This window comes from Primulina eburnea, chromosome 8 (assembly GCF_022965805.1).
Source record: "Primulina eburnea isolate SZY01 chromosome 8, ASM2296580v1, whole genome shotgun sequence".
NCBI classification, from domain to species: Eukaryota; Viridiplantae; Streptophyta; class Magnoliopsida; order Lamiales; family Gesneriaceae; genus Primulina; species Primulina eburnea.
The window spans coordinates 42,080,588-42,101,243 of NC_133108.1; the positions used below are offsets into that span (position 1 = coordinate 42,080,588).

A 20,656-nucleotide genomic window follows, 5' to 3' on the forward strand; every position below is an offset into this window, starting at 1 on the left:
TGATAGGGACACAGTACTGAAGTCGGATTCAAAATCTAACGGACGGATTGAAATATAAAGGCGTAATGATTTTCGGAGGATTTCTCGTTCCTTCTCTTTTCTTTTACTGAATTCTGAAGCAAACGTTCTATATATATATCAAATTGCATGTTAATGAAACGTGGCTCGTTTTCCACAAAACTTCAGCGGCGCTCGAGCGGTAATAAATCACCGCTCGAGCGCGGGACCTTCTGTCCAAGCTTAGCTTGTTATCCAATGGCGCTCGGGCGGTAACATTCTACCGCTCGGGCGCCATACATTCTGCCCAAAACAAAATCTGGTGGTGTATTGGCGCTCGGGCGGTCTTTCTACCGCTCGAGCGCCGAAGGTTCTGTCCAAAATTCTTGGCTAACTATGCCACGACGCCCGGCCTCGTCATTTGAGTTCTTATAACCTCAATCATGTCAATAATCAACGTCTGATTATAATGATTAAATTTCGGGCATTACACAAGTAATTTATCATAATTCATATATTAATTTGTCAATTAATAATAAGTATTATACCAAAATAAATTTTAATCTATAAAACAGTTTACGATTATGGATGCCCATGGGCCATGACAGATAAGCAAGAAAGGGGACAAAAATGGTTGTCCATTCAAAACAATATATATATATATATATATATATATATATATATATATATATATATGTTAGATATATATGTCCATGACAGATTAGTGGACTTAAAGCTCGAGCTGGATTGAAAATAAATAAATGTTAGATCTTTCATATTTTATCATATTCTTTTTCACGTTCGTTTTATTGTTAGGACAACACCAAGTCAATGGTAGCTGTGTTTATTTATTTAATGATATACATAGTGGGAACAGATGATATAATAACATTGAATAGAAAGAGTGCTGTCAAAAAAAAAAAAAAAACATTGAATAGAAAGAGGACATGTATGGGGTAAGTGTGTCTGAATTATATTTGGAGAACTTTTCACCAATAAAAAGGAGAAGATTTTTGGCCGCCAGGTTAAAGAAAAAATCTGCAATCGTAGTCGTAGCGGGTATGTTATGTTCTCCTGTCAAATATAAAGTGGTTTCTTGATTTAGTGTTATTTATCTCTGCTTGATTTTAATCTTGTCCAGTTTCCTGGTTCTAGAAGATCTGGTTTGTGACTTAGCTCTCTATTTCATTGATTGTCGATGTTTTTCAGGCAATCGTTATTTCAGAAGCTGACCCGGGGGGGTTGAGTGGACGGCAATGAAAAGCTTTGTCCGCATTTCTTGTAAAGATTGGACCTTTTTGCGTTCATTCAATCTTTTTGTTGATTTCATGTGTGCAATATAGTCTGACTCTTAATTTTTTCCTATCTATGTTTCTTTGTTGCAGCGCTGCTATGGGCTGACATACTGGTGGGTTACGCTTTGTTTGCAATGCAAAATTATTTAACTGATGTTTGGAAACTGGACGTCACTCATGCTGCTGGGATTTTGAACATTTGGGGTGGAATTCACAGGATTTTACCCCTTTTTTTTCTCTTCCTCGTCGACGCTTTCCTTGGCAATTTCAAGATGCTTGTGATTTCCAGCGTAGCCTACAGCGTGGTGAGTCCATTGTTTGGCCTATGATGGAGCCTAAGTATGAAGATCTTCTTAAGTTCTGGATCACTACCTTTTGCAGGGTATTGGCTTCATCTCTATGTCAACGCCACCAGTCCTCGCCAATTCGACGGGCATGTGCAAAGAGTATGAGCCCCAATGTGTTGGCCACACACAGAAAGTTCTCTTTTACATTGGTATGGCATTGGTAGCTGTGGGAATGTCTGGTAACCTTGTCTCTGTTAAAAGTTTCCTCGAGGAACAGGCTGAAAAACCAGGTCAAGGGAATGAAAGAATAGATTGTTTCAGAATACTTGGTTTCATTTTAGTAGCACTTTTTCCTGTAGTTGGAGCTATTGCACTTCCTTACATAAAACCATGGTCGCTCCGATTTGGGATTCCTGCAATTTGCACCGCTGTGGCGATGTTTATGTTTTTTAGCGGTTGGTGCACTTACACGAAACCCTGTCCAAAGGGCAGTCCGTTAACTAATGTGTGCAGAGTCTTTGTGGCGTCAGCTTCCAATATATCGGTACCACTTCCCCTTGATGAAAGGGAGTTATACAATGAAAATGACCAAGAGCCTATGAGATTTACCCATACTCGGTGCCTCAGGTTGATCACCTGTTTGCTTTCTTTTTATAACGGTGATATTTGAAATGTGCTTCGGTTATAATTGTCTTCTTTTGCTGTACTTTAGGTGCCTGGAGAAGGCTGCGATCAGATTGTCAGACAAGAGTACGGCAGAACAAGCAAATTATAGATGGAGAGTTTGCACCGTTGCAGCAGTAGAAGAGGCGAAAATTGCGATTCGAATGATCCCGATGTGGCTGACCTTCATAGTTATAGGGATCATATCCTCCATCGCAAACACTTACTTCGTGGAGCAAGCAAATCATCTGAATCGCAAAATAGGAAAGTGGAACGTGCCTCTCCCGATATTTCTATTGTTCTTTCAGCAGGCGAAGTGTATTTTCTCCTATCTATACACCAAAAGTTACACCGCATTTAAGAAGTATGCACCCCCCATAGGCATTGCTTTGGCCATGATACTATCTGTGCTCTGTTGTATAACATCTGCCAAAATAGAGCTACGGAGATTAAAAGTGATTAGAAAACATGATTTACTCGACAAGCCCGATGATGATATTCCCATGAGTATATATTGGCTACTTTTCCAGTATTTTCTACTCGCTGGTGTAGATTCGTTATCCGAAAAAGGTATATCCTCGTTCTACGATGAACAAGCTCCCGAATCAATGAAAGGCTACCTGAACCACTTCAGCCAGGGAGTATCTGGTCTGGGATTCATGTTGAGTGTTCTTTCAGTTTATGCTGTGGGTAAAATCAGTGAAAAAGGAGGGAGACAAAACTGGTTTCAGCCTACTCTGAATAGGAGCCGTTTGGATAGGTATTATTGGGTTCTGGCTGCATTAGGTTCAGTGAACTTTGTTGTATACATTGTAGTGGCTTGCTGTTACAGATATAAACCACCGCAACAGTTGAATGATGAAGCTGCAGCGGCGGCTAATGGAGGAGGGGGCGACGGAGGAGGAGAATCTGCTTACTTGTCATGTTGTTGCTAGATTCCATGTTCTTTATCGTGTTTTCTTGGGTTATTTTCTTTTTGCCATTTATTTTGCTGTGTCACATGACTCACATCCAAGATTTTGTGTTTATTTTTTTGAAGTCCTTCCAAATTTTGATGGGAAACTGCATTTCGTTTCACTATTTGAGGTCAATTAATGTAATTTATTCTCGTCAATTAATATGAACTGAAGAACTCGAGTATTCATTATTTGAAGATTAAATTTGACTTCTGCAAATAATAATGATTTTTTAAAAAGATATTATGAAAACTTCATGACTCCAAGATGAAAAAAATATGGTTTAAAAAAAATAAGAAAAGAAAATGTTGGTCTAACATGCGGAATTTGAGATAATAAAACCCGAAAATAAAGAATAAAATGAACACCGAGATTTACGTGAAAAACCCCCTAAAAATTATTAGGGTAAAAATCACTGGCAAGATGAAAAGAATTTCACTATAATATTTTGTAGTGTGCAACTCACTCACTGTGTTTCCAAAGAGAACACACTCTCTTAATACAGGAGAACAAACACCTCATAAATATTATAGAACTAATAAAAAGAGAGACAACTCAAGATGTTGCTTGATAATGAGATGCTTATGAATTGCAAAATGAGCACCTATTTAAAAGTGTATGGCTATGTGTGAACATGGCTATGTGAACAAGAAATTGTTGAACAATTTCATCACGAAATGCTCACCCACCTATGTTGACAAATTCAATTGCACACTGCCAACATTTTTCCCACTTGGAGATTTGATTGAGAATCAACACATCTCCACGCATCCTTTCAATCTTGCCATTCTCTGCTGCTTACGTTTCCGCTAGACCACTTGAGAATCTACACCACTCAAATTTATCAGTGTTTACTGACTTGGTCAGAAAATCAACTATGTTATCTTTCGTATGGATCTTCTGCATATCCACGCTTCCTTCTTCTACTACTTCCCGCACAAAATGAAATTGGACTCCAATGTGTTTTGTTCTGGAATGAAAGGATGGATTCCTTGCAATGTGCAAGGCACTCTGACTATCACAAAACAAAGAAACATTATCTTGTTTGTGTCTGATCTCCTCCAATAACCTTTTAATCCATATTGCCTCCTTGCAACCTTGAGTAGCTGCCATGTATTCTGTCTCTGTTATAGATAACGCCACAACTGTCTGCAGTTTTGAAACCCAACTTACTGCTCCCCTCGCAAGTGTAAACACATAACCAGTAGTAGATTTCCTCTTATCAGGATCACCTGCATAATCTGAATCGACATAGCCCCTGAGTGTAAAATCCGATCCTCCATAACATAATGCAGCATTCAAGGTACCCATATTGTATCTAAGGATCCTCTTAACAATGCTCAAATGCTCTCGTCCAGGATTCGCCATATACCGACTAACTGCTCCCACTGCTTGAGCAATGTCCGGTCTTGTACATATCATGGCGAACATCAAACTTCCCACTGCTGATGCATATGGTACTCGAGACATCTCCATCCTCTCTGCTTCACTGCTAGAACACATCTCGGAGGATAACTTGAAGTTAACAGGAAGAGGGGTCGAAATTGGCTTACTATCTTGCATGTTGAAGCGTTGCAAGACTTTCTTCAAATAATTTTTCTGGGAAAACCAAATCTTTCTGTTACTTCTATTTCGGTGAACTTTCATCCCTAGAATCTTGTTTGCTGGTTCCAAGTCCTTCATATCAAATTCCCTAGCCAACTGTGCCTTCAATCCTTAGACCTGATCTTTGTTGGGGCCTGCTACCAACATGTCGTCCACATACAACAGCAAAATGATATAATCATCAGCAGACCTCTTGAAATATGTACAAGGGTCTACACTCAGTCTGTTGTATCCAAGACTCATGATATAGGAATCAAATCTCTTGTACCAACACCTTGTCGCCTGTTTGAGACCGTACAGAGATTTCTTTACCCTGCAAACCAAGTTCTCTTTGCCTTTTTCTGTAAAACGTTGGAGCATATAAATTTATTCTTCAAGATCTCCACGAAGAAATGCTGTTTTCACGTCTAACTGTTCTAAATGTGCTACAATATAATGGCTGGTAGGTTTTTTCCTGGATTCAAGAAATATGCACCCCCCACAGGCATTGCAATGGCTATGATATTTTCGATTCTGTGTTGCATAACCGCAGCAAGAATAGAGATGCGAAGACTTGATGTAATTAATTACAAGACACAATTTACTCGACAAGCCTGATGAAAGCATTCCTATGAGTGTATATTGGCTACTATTCCAGTTCTTTTTACTTGCGGGTCTGGATTCGTTCTTTGAGAAGAGCGTTTCCGAGTTCTTCAAAGATCAGGCTCCAGGATCCATGAAAAACTACCTGGAATTTTTCAGTAAGGGGGTATCTGGTTTGGGATTCATTTGTAATTGCTTTCGGTTCATGTTGTGGGTAAAATCAGTGAAAAGGGTGGCAAACCAAACTGGTTTCAACATACGTTGAACAGGAGCCGATTGGATCGGTACTATTGGGTTTTGGCCGGCCTAAGTGGTGTGAATCTTGTTTTTTATATTTTGGTAGCTTTTATTTATAGATACAAGAATCTGGAACCAAATAATGGTGCAAGGACTGATGCAGAAACATAGGCTCTAGCTAAATCTTCTGGTCCTAATGCTGGTTATGAATGTTGCTACTGCTGTGGTTAAACTTGTTAAACTTCTTTGTCCGAGTCTTGAATGTGTGAAACCATTTTTTTTGGAATCCCATTTTGGTGTTTTGTGAACGCTTTCATTTCGTTGACCTTTGTTGTATTGAACCAATAAGAGTTACAAGTTTTATTCTACCTGCCTCCGCTCAAGAATTTCTATGATGTTCCCATGCAACATTAGTTTATGATTTAAAGACTACTCTAAGCCACAAAAAATGACAATCACCAACAAGACAATCTCAATCATTGAGACAAACCTTCATCGCTAATTAACTTGGAAGTCACAAAACGACACATCTGCAAGAAAAAATTCCCCTACATTTATCCCTTCAAGTCTAAACATTTTCAATCAGTGAAATCCCTTGGACTAACAATTGATATTAAAACTCCCATTCCACTTAGCCTAAACAGTATGATCAATATATCTCTCACTACATTGATTTTACATATTCTGAATCTCAATACATGTTTTGTGTTCCAGCAATGACTCATAAACAAATTTCATCTTTTCAAAGAAGAACAAGAAGAATTCATGAACTCAATGCAATCCTTTACCGCTTCAGCTCGATGTAAATCCACTGTTTCAACATATGAACGTAACCTTGTCAAACAAGATGAGGAAACTTTACGAGAACACCGGGTTCGACACGATGCGAAACGCTTAGCTTTTGCCACATTTGCTTTAATGTCCCTTAAGAACCTGGATAGTGGAAATCTTGAGACTTTTGGGAGTCTAAATGCCCATGTTTTCAGGACCAATCTCTTCTTGTTTCCTCCAACTGTTTTAGCAGAGTGTTTGGTGTAAAGGGTTGTAAGTTCAAGACTCGAGTTCAGTCTTTTACTCATTTTTTTTCTTCTAATGTTTCAAACTGTGTATGTGTTTTCGAGTGGGAGAAAAAGGAGATGAATACAAATAAAAGGTGATACTGTATATAGGGTATGTATAGATGTTAGTGTGGGGAAAAAATTAAACAGAGAACATAAAGTAAAATGGGATATGGTCTATGATAACGTAATATGCAAGTCTATTCTATAAATGTCAAAAACTTGTGTGAGTACGTCTCACGGGTCGTATCTGTGAGACGGATCTCTTATTTGGGTCATCCATGAAAAAATATTACTTTTTATGCTAAGAGTATTACTTTTTATTGTGAATATGGGTAGGGTTGATCCGTCTCACAGATTAAGATCCGTGAGATGATCTCACATGAGACTCACTCTCTATAAATATACATCATAACTTGTATCTTTCGATATAGCATAAGCTAAGCAAAAATAAAATAGAAATAATATAGTCCTGAAAACCCAAAAAAAAATTATAATTTAAAACTATATAGAGTAAATTGAAAATATCGAAAACTTAGAAGTAAAAGCTTCAAATGTTTTTCCAACTACGGAAAAGGTTTCTTAGGCCATCTCCAATCATGGCACCACAATGGTGTGGCACCATTGTGGTGCCATGAAATTTCACTCCAATCCAGCACCAAAGTTGGCGCTGGATTGGAGCAACGCCCAAAATTGCTCCACATGTGCTGCGCCACATTTTTTTTTAGTTTTTTTTTATTTTTTTTTGTTTTTAATTTGATTAATTTTGTATTATTGTTTAATATCTAATTAATTAATATTTTTTTGAAATTATAATTTTTTTGAAATTTTAATTATAAAATTGTTAATATTTTGATTAGAAATTAATTAAGTGTAAAAATTAAAAATAAAAAAACACAGATTAAATTAATAATGCGTTAAAATGTTACAAATTACGAAAAAAAAACAACAAAAATTACGAAATTACAGAAAATTATATTATGAATTATAATATTTAATTATCATTATATTATGAAATTATAAATAATTAACATAAAACAGAAATATTAATATTGAAAAAAAAAGAATATTCTTGGAATATTCTATTGTAGTGTAAAATGTAGTGCAATGTGGTTGGAGATGATTTTAGTGTAACGCCAATGTAGTGCAGTGGATTGGAGATTGCCTTATTACCTATTACTGATATATTTTCCCTCGAATTAAATTTTATGCTAGCCATGCACATAATTTGGCATAATTTTTGCTGCTGCTTAGGCTTCTGTCAATCTTTGTATTTTGAATCTTTGACTGGGACGTATGCTTAGCATATTAATTACTCTTTTACCTTTAAAATAAACGAAAGTAGAGCATTTAAGATTAATGTGTGGGTGTGAAATGGAAAATTTATTTACTCGTACACAGTCCACAGAACAGAAGTTGGACCATGTTCTAGTCTGAATTTTCATTAATGGGCCGTAAATCTCAGAGTGGATTCAATGAACAAAATTAGCCATTCTTGGAATAAAGTGTTCAATATTAAAGAAATGACTGTTCCATTTACTCGAGTTCACTACTCTCCCTGATCAGTAGAATTTAGTCAATTTCTTCTTTGAAATTTCAAGTTTCAAAACTTTAATTAACCCACAAACTAGTGGCAGAACTGAGCTCTTTTTTTATTTTATTTTTCAAATATGCGTCGCTGCTTGGATGAAACCAAAGCAACACCAGTTGTTGCTATTTGTGTTGAGAACTCCTTGATGTAAATCTTTCTTTTTTAGTTGGAATAGTGGTTGTAAACATGTAATTCTAAGAACCTTTGGATTGACAACATAGCTTTTAACCAGAGACGGATCTACGCTAGGGCTATACTGGGCTGTAGCCCAGCCCAGTTTTTTTTATTTAGCGACGGTTTTTTGATAACCGTCGCTACTGTTGCGACGGTGTTAGTAAACCGTCGCCGATTGGATCGGCGACAGTTTTATTAAAAGCCGTCGCAAATATTAGCGGCGGTTATTGCTAAAACCGTCGCTAAATTATTAAAAAATAAAAAAAAGGTGGATCGGTGGTTTTAATTAGCGACGGTTTATTCAATAGAACATCATTACCACTTTGATGTTTTTAATGCAGCAATAGATTTCATTTTGATGGAGTTAAATACTCGGTTCAATGAGTCATCGGTGAAACTTCTTTCTCTTAGTATAGCTTTAGATCCTAAAAATTCATTTGACTCATTTAAGAGTGATGATATTTGCAAGCTTGAGAAGAAGTTTTATCCTGGAGATTTCAAAGATCAAGAAATTGTTGTTTTGAAGTATGCATTGATACATTTATAAACTCGATGTGATGCAGAATTTAAAGGTTTCTACACTTGTTGAGTTGTGTCAGCAATTGACCGAGAGTGGACGGTCAAGTGTTTATGTTATGTTGACTAGATTGATTCATCTTGTTTTGACATTATCTGTGTCTACTGCCACTATTGAACGGGCTTTTTCAGCAATGAAGCATGTGAAGACGGCACTTCGCAATAAAATGGAGGATGACTTTCTTGCCGATTGTTTGACACTCTATATTGAACGAGATTTAGCTAAACATATTGATGTAAATTCTATTATTGATGAATTTTATGTTTTAAAATCCCGTAAGGCACAACTTCGTTGAACGATATAATATACTTTTTTTTAATAATATATAATTTATCATATTGAGTTCAAGCCCACCCCAACTCTTATTCTTGGATCCGTCCCTGCTTTTAACAAGGTATGCCATGTGAGACCTCAACACCGTGTTTTGGATTGGTCGAAACTCGACTTAACCTCAGTTTCTGTATAACCCCGCTTTATTATTCATCGATTATTAATTTGAGGAATTTATCTTTTTTCTATTTTTCTAATCATTAGTTAAAAAATACGATTATTTTTGTATAACATAAATGATTTATTTAAATTTTCAATTTTTTAATTTAAAAATCTTTATAAATTAAGAAAAAACACAATATCAATGTCGTATATTTATCTTTCTATGATTTTATCGTCTATGTTTTCAAATAATATGATATTCCAGCATGTATTTTGTGAGACGGTCTCACGAATCTTTATCACGAGTCAACTATATCAATATTCACAATAAAAAGTAATACTCTTAGTATTAAAAGTAATATTTTTTCATGAATAACTAAAATAAGATATCTGTCTTACAAAATATTACTCGTGAAATTGTATCACATGAATTCATGTCAAGATATTCCATTTTTAAGTCACTTCTGCAAAATAATCTTTTTTCAATGTGATGCACAGGCCTGCTAATCAAGGTCGAGTCATTCTACTCGAGCTCCAGCACGTGTTTTTCTTATGGATCAATGAGCAAGATAGTGCCAGCTTGTCCAACAATTAGACCCACAAGGGAAAAAAATCAATCTTCTTCTCTGATTGGATGAGAAGCATATACTGTATCCCTGCCGATTATCCCCAATCGTCAATTCCGGAAAACGGAATATCCATTGGAGAGTCCCTTGGCCCCTCCCATCTTCATTTCTCCGAATCCATTGTGATTAAAAAAGACGGAAAATCATGCAATGATTCAAGAAATGAATCCAAACCCACCAAGAAAAAATTTATTTATATCCTTCAATAATATTTTTTAATACAGTATTAATAGTATTTAACACCGTCAAACAGATATGGCCACATACTCTGTTTCTACAACTGCTGCGCTCTCCCCTCCTTCGTTCCCTGCCTCGACTTCTTCTTCTTGCGGTGACAGTTCTAAGATTTCCTGCTGTTGTAAATCAAGAATTATAAAACCCATTTGCCTGGTTTGTGTAAGGAATAAATCTTTGAGCTGTAGGAGGTTAAAATGGAGTGAAGAGTTTCAAATCTTCAAAGTTAGGTCCCGTAGGGAGAGGCTCTTTCTTGCAGCGAGCAGTTGCAGCAGTATGGATAATGCCGAGTCCGGTGAATGGGACGATGAAAAGGAGGATCCTCCGCTCTCCGTTGAGTCTGAGATGATTTCTAAGCCTAGGCGTATTGCTCTCTTCGTTGAGCCATCTCCCTTTTCGTGAGTCTTTGATTTTGACCTTGTGTTGAATTTTATGCATACCATTTCTTGTTTGATGCAATTTTATTTTGTTCTTGAGGGGAATTTAGCAGATGTCTGTTTTGACATTAATTATCAATGGAATTAATCCGGATTCACAGACGTGGTTGAGCATATAATATTATTATTTGACATGTTAATTTTCTTAAAGATTGATGCAATCACTGAAGTTATCTGTTTAACAATTGTAAGATTATGCAAATATTTTTTTTTGCTAAATTTCGGTCTTTTCGCTGGAAACTGGGAAAAAAAATTAAGTGGGATGCTTTGACAGCAGAAATTTTGTGACGCCCGCAAGCCGGAGGAAAATTTAATGCCATGATTGTGAGCAACATTACCTGATCCAATTTTTAGTTTCTTATGATCATTCTGCTTGATGGTATGAATTTGTCAGTGTTAGCTGTTTAACTGTGTATATACTATATATTAGTGGACTTTGATAGATATTGTGCTTTGATGACTAAGAACTTCTTTCTCCCAATCCATGCTTTTTGGAAATCAGTGTTCACTATCATTCAATATGTTGGTCTGTAATGGAGGAGAATTATACCTAGCTATTCTGAATTCGTGTCTTGACATTATAGTGTTTATAGATGTCATCAGTACTTTATTTTTGTTATCATACTGTGTTTCTTTTTGTTAGTCTGGTTTGAGGTTTTCGTGACAGTCCATTCTTTTGAATCATGTCCAGCTATATCTCTGGATATAAAAATAGATTCCAGAATTTCATAAGATATCTACGCGAGATGGGGGATGAGGTATGCCATTATTGTTTGCATTCCTTTCTGTTCTTGCTACTGGAAAATTCAAGATGTCTTTGTGAAAAAGGAGAAAATTGAAAATAAAACAAATATAAATGAAGAACTGCCATTTTCCGACAAACTGAAGAGAGAAAAAACATCTGCATAGAGGAATTTATTTTATTCTTTTGAAAATTCTGATACAATTATGCAAGAGGTAATGCATACATATTTTGAATAGCATTGTGGGAAAAACCACGGGGCCATGGCCCGTCATCATCCTTTTTTTGTGAGACTCTGAAAACAGTATCCATTGCATGAGTCGTCCATGTAGAATTGGTTCTGCCAATGCCTGCGTGGATTGAAACAAGTTTAACTCTGCTGGAGTGACTGCTAGGATAGATTGCAAATGGCTTAAGTTTGTGTAGTTTCCCTAGATGATTCAATTGATCGATTTGTACTGGTATTTGCTGCAGGTCATGGTTGTGACCACACATGAAGGAGTTCCACAGGAATTTTACGGAGCTAAATTGATTGGCTCACGTAGGTTGTTACCAACTTCTTGCCTGATAAATGCCGACTTAAGTTCATGCATTCTCTATTATGTTAAATTATTTGGTTACTCGATTTTTTGTTGGGTGCAATTATAGTTTAAACTCTCGTTGCAGCTTCCCTTGTCCCTGGTACCAAAAGGTACCTCTTTCACTTGCACTCAGCCCAAGAATAATTTCAGCAGTTGCTCAATTCAAGCCTGATATTATTCATGCTTCATCTCCCGGGATTATGGTATGTTTTGGCCTTATGCTAATAGTTCTATTTGGTATACAAAAGTTTAGGGAGCATAGAATTATTTTTACTTATAAACTGGTTGTTTTGACAATGCTTTGCAGGTGTTTGGTGCTCTTATCATTGCCAAATTACTATCGGTACCAATAGTAATGTCATATCACACTCATGTTCCTGTGTATGTTCCTATCTTTTCCCATTTTGTTCAGATAACAATTAAAAAAAACTAAAATTCATCTTTCGGTTGTGAGTGTCCTAGTGAGCTTCCAGTAGTTATTGATCCAATCCATTTTTCCTATAACTAAACCAAAATGAGAGTGCTAATTATGAATTGTTATTTTGCAGATATATTCCAAGATATACCTTCAGTTGGCTAGTCAAACCAATGTGGTTAATATTGAGTGCGTGAGATACATTTGCAATTGTAATTCGGATTTTAGTTTTCATTTTGTGGAATGTATGATATATTCACCCATCTTTTGCCAGAATTTCTGCATAGAGCTGCAGATCTTACGCTGGTGCCTTCTGTTGCCATTGCAAAGGATCTAGAAGCTGCTAGGGTGACAGCAGGTGAAATTTATCATTTCAGCTTAGTCCATTTTTCTTAAAAGTTGTGTTGATGCTAAAACTGATGGTCAATTTTTTTTCCAACCTTCAGCCAACAAGATACGCCTCTGGAATAAGGGTGTCGATTCTGAAAGTTTCCATCCCCGGTTTCGCTCCCATGCAATGAGAGTACGTTTAAGGTAGGTAACTCCAAATTCCACTGTGTTTTGTGTTTACCTTGACATGATTTTAACAAAAATTTATTCCCATTTCAGCAATGGAGAGCCCGATAAACCGCTAATAGTTCATGTGGGACGGATTGGAGTTGAAAAGAGTTTGGATTTCATCAAAAGGTCTTTTCCTTGTTCATCTGTTATCTTCTATATGTCTTTTGGAAGCATTAATACTTGATGTTGTATTTGAAACAGGGTTATGGACAGGCTTCCAGAAGCTTGCGTAGCTTTCATTGGGGACGGACCATATAGGTGAGATGGAATGACATTTACATGTCCACAGTTTTTAAATAATTGTGCTGGCTTGTTCCTGTATTAAATTATATCACCGATAGCAAGGGTGCAATTCAAAGAGTTTCAACCATTTGCACTTCAAGTACTACCATTCGATCATTATGTCACATAATAGTTACACATTAGTGCCACGGAATATCCACAAAGGATAGTGGTGCCGATTATTGTTGCCAACACAATAGTTTTTCAAGCTTGTTTCGTTACCGTGGTTTCCTTCTGCAGGGAGGAGCTGGAGAAGATTTTCTCAGGCTCGCATGCAGTATTTACAGGTATGCTACAAGGCGAAGAGCTCTCACAAGCATATGCCAGTGGGGATGTTTTCATCATGCCTTCAGAATCTGAGACGTTAGGGCTCGTGGTTCTGGAGGCTATGTCATCTGGACTTCCTGTGATCGCTGCTCGTGCTGGAGGAATCCCAGATATTGTTCCTCAAGAACAGGAGGGTAAAACCGGTTATCTTTTCAATCCTGGAGATCTTGAGGACTGCTTGAGCAAGTTGAAGCCTCTTCTCAATGATCAAGACCTGAGGAAAACCATAGGTAAAGCAGCACGTGTGGAGATGGAGAAGTATGATTGGAGGGCAGCCACTCGTAAGATACGAAACGAGCAGTATAATGCAGCCATTTGGTTCTGGAGGAAGAAGAGAGCACAGTTCTGGAGACGGTTCGAATGGTTGTTTGGGCACTGGTCTAAGACCCCCGCCATTGGAATGTAGAGCCATGATGCCGGTTGGCCTCCGTTCTCGAATCTATGCGATGTTTCGGGAATGTGGTGTGTTCGTATGTGGTTTCAATGCAACGGAAGATGAGAAGATGGGGGAAATTTGCCTGTATTTGCGTAAAATAATTGCACTCCCCACCTGTGAGATTTTAGTTGCTGTTATCTTGTAATTTGAATAGGATCCCATTAATTCCCTATGTTCTCTTATTAATATATGATATAGTATATCACCTAAATTAAAACTATTGGATATCGTTATATTTTATTAACAATATTATTTTTTATATAAAATTATTTACATTTTTATTTAGATTAATTATATAGATTATTTAATATTTGTGTATTTTAATAAATTTAAGTAATTTTTTAAATAAGTTAATTGTTGTAGATGGAATAGCATTGAATATTAAAGTAAATTATTTTAGACTTTAGTTTAAAGTAAAGTAAAAATGTGTAATTTGGACTTTAGTTTAAAGTAAAGTAAAAATGTGTGTGAGACAGTCTCACGGGTTGTATTTTGTGATACAGTCTCATGTATTGTATTTTGTGAGACAGATCTCTTATTTGAGTCATCTATGAAAAAGTATTACTTTTTATGTTAAGAGTATTATTTTTTATTGTGAATATTGCTAGGGTTGATATTCGTGAAATTATTTCACAAGAGATCTACTCTTAAAATAAATGGTGGAATATAATTTTGTATGTGGTGAAGTAAATGTATTAATTTAAAGTTGGCCACTCACAGAAATAGAGTATAAGTTAAAAGATATGGAAATCCAAGGACTAGATAAATGCAGGGAGATAAGAGTAAAGTAAGCATTCTTTTAGTGGTGCAACTTGCAAACAAAGTTAAATCTTTTGGGAAAATAATGAGAGTTGGGATTCTTTGTTGTTTACCACAAAAAGCCTGTGCAAATGGTGTTGCTGATCTTGTTGAATTTATTTTCTTTGCCTAGTGGAATTTTTTTATTTTAAAAGAGTGATTTTTTCTTGTAGTCTTTATCTATCTTGTTGGGAGATGAAGAAAGAATTTTTTTTATTTTTTTTTTCTTCAGAAACAAAAAAAAGTAAATGGCCATATTTTGCAATTTAGCTTGTTTGATTACAACATATTTGATGACAAATGGGAGCACAATTATTTCAAATTTATCATGAAAAATACAATCTACAAGCCTTAGCCTGTATCTTCCAAGTTAAATGGATTTTAAGTAAATTTTCCAAGAACCTTCTTCCTAATCAATCTTGAATGAATCACTTGTATAGCAAATAAATTCCAGTGATCCAAGATTTTAGCACAAAACATTCCCCATCCAAATACACCAAATCAAGATCACCCATTATTAAATTTCCAGAATCCCATCTAACAATTCCTCGTGGGTTGCATCAGATGTCCGAAACCGCATCCGAACCCGAGTGGATTAATGCTCTGCAAATAATACTGCTGCAGGTTTAGAGCAAGATTTGGTGTGCTAAATCCAATAATTTCTCCTGGATATGTCAGGCCAGAATCACATGTTCCTCGGAAAACACTTTTCAAATCTGAATTCCGCTGTGCCTGCTTGATCAAGATGGATTGATCTGGTGAAAAAGAACTCTTCTCCGGTTTAGTTTCTGTAACATTTGCAGTGGTAATATCATGTATACTTGACCTTCTCTTATCTTTCCCACCGGAGAGCTGCCTGATAAAATACTTCTGCGCGTGACTCGCAACCTGAGTTGGAGTTCTTGAAGTCACAAAATTTCGTGAAATACTTCTCCAATCTCCTTTGCCATATTTCTTGAGCCCCAACAGAAACAGCCTGGGATTCCAGAATCAACAACACAACATGGATAAAATCCAAAAGTCGATTCTTTCAGGAATATACAAAAACAAAGGGTGCACGGAAAAAGATTTACCTGTGTTCTTCCTCGGTCCAGGGCACCCCTCTCTTCCTCTCTTGCTCAGAGGTACGGATCGAAGAGCTCCGTTTACCAATCTGACCATATTTACTCTCCCAATCCGACGTCAATGAATCATTTCTGTAACCTGGAACTGGTACCAGCCCTGCTTCTATATCAGAAACATCTTCAACCAAGTCCCTGTACTGTTTCATCACATCTTCTACTGTTTTCCCCGGAATCATGGCCGCCACATTGCGCCACCGATCTGGGGTATCCTTATCGAACAATGCGAGCGCATTTTCGAACATTTTGTTCTCTGCTGGAGTCCACTTAGCCCCCATATTATCCTCCAACAACCAATTTGAGTTCCCGAAATATGACGCTGCAGAATTCAGAGGCCCCATCACTCCGTCCATGGGCTTCAATCCGTATAGCCTCTTAATAAGCAAGCGGTCAGGAGTCCAGGAAAGACTCCCTAACTTCACTAACCAAAAGGGATTCTTTAGTTTCAACGAAACAGCCGCAGAGATTAGATCTCTCCTGGGAAACTAAAGACACGGGGAACTTACAGTGAATAATGCGTGAACGATGGGAAATCAAGAAAAGTGACAGAGTTGAATATGCAGGGATTGAATCAAAACCAAGGAAGATGAAGAAATGGAGATCAGATACACAGATTAGAGGTGTATTTGAATGATTGGGTGGGGGTGATGGAGAGAAGAGAGGATGGCGATCAACTGGAGAAGAAGACAAAATATGTGATTGATGTGGTTTGCATATATGAGTCGAAGTTTCAATTATTGTGCGTGATATGCTTTTTTCCGATGCACCTACAAATTTCTTTTTATAAAAATATTTAGATATATACATTTATAAATTATGGTTCTTCAATAATGTTGTGCTTTTAATCTCAACGTAGTTTGTTAACCTATTTGACCGATGGAAGATTACAACACTCAATTTTTTTTTTTAAAGACATAATTGATACGTGTAAAATAAGATAATGCTAAAAATATATTCGATATATAGTATATCGATATTTACATCAATTATATCATAATATTTATTATATATATATATAATGAAATTTTGACAAGTTGAATTTTTTTATTGATTTTTTGTGATGTAGAATTTTATGTACAACAACAGTGATGTGCATGTAACATTATTCTATAAAATAAGAAGGAAAAAAAAACTCTTATGAAGCAGTCTTATGAGTTCAAATTTGTGAGACATATCTCTGACTCAATTGACTCGTGAAAAAATATTATTTTTTATATCAAAAATATTATTTTTCACAGCAAATATGGATCGAGTCGACTTATCTCGTGAATATATACACATGAGACTATCTCACAAAACATATACTCTAAAATAGGATGTACATTGTCCAACTCTTTATAAACATATTATTTATTTAAAAAACCTTTTCTATGGAAATGCTTTTGTTTTGACAAAATTATTCTTGTAATAATTATAAGATAGGAATAAAAACAATAATAATGATAATGAAATAATAAAACAACAATAACAATAACCAAAAAAAAATAATAATAATAAATAAATAAATAAACAAGAGAAACAACAAAAATTATCATTTTGCATCATTAAAGCGTGATTTCGTAATTAAGAATAACTTCATTCGATTTCTATCATTTATACACATAGCTACAAAATCGTATCCATAAATAGCTTTTTTAATGAATACAAATTAATATGGAAAATAAAGAAAACTTTAGTTTAGTAGGACAAAAAAGAGGTTGTTTAATATAAAACGAGATCAATTAATTCATTTAATGTCTTCTTTTGTAGTAATTGATCATATTAATTGCAAGAATATATAATTTTTTTAGTCCAATATATTTGTTCCACGTAATTATATCATATGGTTCCATTATTGTATGAGATTTCGCTTTCAAAAATTATTCGAGCATGGCCCGAAATACAAGTTGCATTAAAATCAGCGTGGCATTAAACTCTTGATTGTGATTCCATGCATGGTTATGTATATTGCTCCAAAGGTGAAATCGCTCATCTTAGGCGCCCCTCACCCCCCGGCCCGACAGGAATGTGAGAGGAGGTAAATCATGGTGACTCAGCCAACCAGCAACAGCTAGACCTTATGCTACGCCGCGCACAAGGAGCTCCCCCTCATTGGAGGGAATTTAACTCCCACACTGCAAATAGTTTATCTTCATAGATATATATAGACAAAAACTTGTATGAGACGGTCTCACGGGTCGTAGTTATGAGACGGATCTCTTATTTGGGTCATCCATGAAAAAGTATTATTTTTTATGCTAAGAGTATTACCTTTTATTGTTAATATGGGTAGGGTTGACCCATCTCACATATTAAGATCCGTGAGACGGTCTCACATGAGACTCACTCATATATATATATATATGTTAATTATAAACTTTTAAATGGTTTATCTTGATATCTAATTATATATTTATATATATATATATATATATATATATATATAATAAAATATGTTAATTATAAACTTTTAAATAGTTTACCTTGATATCTAATTATATATATATATATAATAAAATATGTTAATTATAAACTTTTAAATAGTTTAACTTGATATCTTATTAGCTATGCTTAAAATTTTCTATCAAACTTTTTGTCGGAGTTTATAAGCTCATCCAACTGAAAAACGTGTAAATATTTAAAATATTAACTAAAATCGAGGAATAGGAAACATGAATAAATAATAAATTATGAGATATGAGAACATTATGGTAGGACACATTGTACTTGGTTACATTATAAAAATTTTATTTTACGATTAGCCAAAATTCATTTTTCAGCCGAGAGAAGATTTCTCTTCAATTATTGATTGTTTATATGGTAACATGCGGGGTGTAGATGAGTTTGTCATCCTCGAATTTTATCTCTGTCTTTATATTTGTCTTGATCTTTGTTTTTTCGAGTTTGAGAAATCTCTAAACCCGCAAAAATCAAATCCTCATCCTAACCTATGTTCATGTTTCAAAAATATTTGTAAGACGTGGTGGAGCGGAGGTGAGCTCGAGGATTCCAAAATCGAACTTATTATTATTACTATTATTATTATTATTAATAATAATATCATTATCACTATTATTATTAATAATAATACTAACATCAATAGTATTTAATAATATTATTATATTGATATTTTAATAATAATACTAATGAAAATGATATTTATAATTCAATTTTTGTTATTTGCAATTCATTTGTGAATTTAATAAATTTGACATATATTTTAGGCAAAAATTTGTGTGAGACGGTTTTACGGATCGTATTTGTGAGACATATATCTTTTTTGGGTCACCTATGAAAAAGTATTACTTTTTATGCTAAAAGTATTACTTTTTATTGTGAATATGGATAGGGTTGGCCCATCTCACAGGTTATGATCCGTGAGACGGTCTCACAAGATACTCATTCTATATTTTATGCACAAAGTGAAATGTAGATAGCAAAATTGGATTGTAAATATCAATTTTCTAATAATAATAATAATAATAAAATCATTATTAATATTGTTTTCAGGACATGTTCAAAGATGATGACCGATGAGAATATCTTCATACTCATCTCTAACTATTTCAATGATTTAAAAGAATCCTGAACCCGATTCCAAACTTAAACCCAAAAAAATCAGAGATCTCCGTAGCGTTTCAGGTTTCTCCATGGGACACTGAACCTATGAAAAAAATTGTCATCTCTATGACCACTCATTGATATATATTGATGGATACAAAGATGAACATGATTAATTGACAACATAATAAATAAATAAATATATATATATATATATATATATATATATATATATAATATTTTATTATTTTTGGGCTGTTACATTTGAGGACAGTTGTCTGGTTCTTCAATGGCGATGATATTTTTAATATTAATGAATATATTTCAATTTCACGGATCCCTATGGACGATGCAATTTCGTAACGTCAATTTTATTTATTTAGATATTTATTAAAAAAACAATATTTTTCTTAAAAAATATCTCGTGCTAGATATTTATGTGGTCGTAAATAAATTTGAATTTAAATTAGCACGTGATAGTTGTTCATCTAGATTCTTAAATTTTTTTTTTAAAGTAGAATAACCTGTTCAATTTTAATTTACTGCATGATATATCCTTAATACACATGCATGGGCCTTGATTCATAAATATTACCGCTTGGTACTTTGCACATATATTTAAATATTTTGATATAATATTTTTAGCTAAATTATAATTTAAGAATTTTATGGTAATTTCTGTATTGGGGAGTTATATGATTGTTTTTACTTATATTATATTGAAATAAATCTTGCAACTAAATTTGTAAAAGAATGATATAGTTTTGTATATGAGAGAATTTACTATATATATATTCCAACCCATCTAATAATAACTTTAGTAGGTCTCTTCCATCTTAGGTCTCTTGTAAGACGGCGAGACGAGTCGATCATGTTTATATTTACAATAATAAATAATATTTTTGACATAAAAGTAATATTTTCTCATAAACGACCTAAATAAGATATCTGTATAACAAAAATGACTCATAAGACCGTCACAAAATTTAATTTTGTGTAATAAATTGTGGCTTGTAAGCCAACCCATCTCACTAGTCATTTGACATCCCTAAATTCTACATGCTAACATTTAATAATTTAACATCGGCATAATTTGTATATA

General features: G+C 34.8%; 3 protein-coding genes across 5 annotated transcripts; 2 read left to right on the forward strand and 1 right to left on the reverse strand.

The window, feature by feature from the left end:
• Window positions 1-964: 964 nt before the first annotated feature.
• LOC140839916 (protein NRT1/ PTR FAMILY 5.5) lies at window positions 965-3,374 on the forward strand. Of its 3 annotated transcripts, none has more exons than XM_073206911.1 (5): window positions 965-1,056; window positions 1,139-1,278; window positions 1,383-1,597; window positions 1,674-2,206; window positions 2,292-3,374. In XM_073206911.1, the coding sequence occupies exons 2-5, from the start codon at window positions 1,254-1,256 to the stop codon at window positions 3,175-3,177; spliced, it is 1,659 nt and encodes a 552-aa protein (XP_073063012.1). In that variant the 5' UTR covers window positions 965-1,056; window positions 1,139-1,253; the 3' UTR covers window positions 3,178-3,374. The 3 variants fall into 3 exon arrangements, with proteins under 3 accessions (XP_073063012.1, XP_073063013.1, XP_073063014.1); XM_073206912.1 differs by having other exon boundaries at window positions 973-1,054; window positions 1,206-1,278; XM_073206913.1 differs by having other exon boundaries at window positions 985-1,049; window positions 1,207-1,278.
• Window positions 3,375-10,040: 6,666 nt separating this feature from the next.
• On the forward strand, window positions 10,041-14,315 carry LOC140839917 (sulfoquinovosyl transferase SQD2-like). Its single transcript, XM_073206915.1, has 11 exons — window positions 10,041-10,712; window positions 11,443-11,509; window positions 11,968-12,038; window positions 12,160-12,277; window positions 12,382-12,455; window positions 12,623-12,678; window positions 12,764-12,847; window positions 12,936-13,023; window positions 13,099-13,176; window positions 13,252-13,308; window positions 13,573-14,315. The coding sequence occupies exons 1-11, from the start codon at window positions 10,336-10,338 to the stop codon at window positions 14,063-14,065; spliced, it is 1,563 nt and encodes a 520-aa protein (XP_073063016.1). The 5' UTR covers window positions 10,041-10,335; the 3' UTR covers window positions 14,066-14,315.
• A 953-nt stretch (window positions 14,316-15,268) lies between these two features.
• Window positions 15,269-16,740, reverse strand: LOC140839918 (transcription factor DIVARICATA). Its single transcript, XM_073206916.1, has 2 exons — window positions 15,967-16,740; window positions 15,269-15,869 (listed from the first exon to the last, which is right to left on the reverse strand). The coding sequence occupies exons 1-2, from the start codon at window positions 16,365-16,367 to the stop codon at window positions 15,431-15,433; spliced, it is 840 nt and encodes a 279-aa protein (XP_073063017.1). The 5' UTR covers window positions 16,368-16,740; the 3' UTR covers window positions 15,269-15,430.
• Window positions 16,741-20,656: the final 3,916 nt, after the last annotated feature.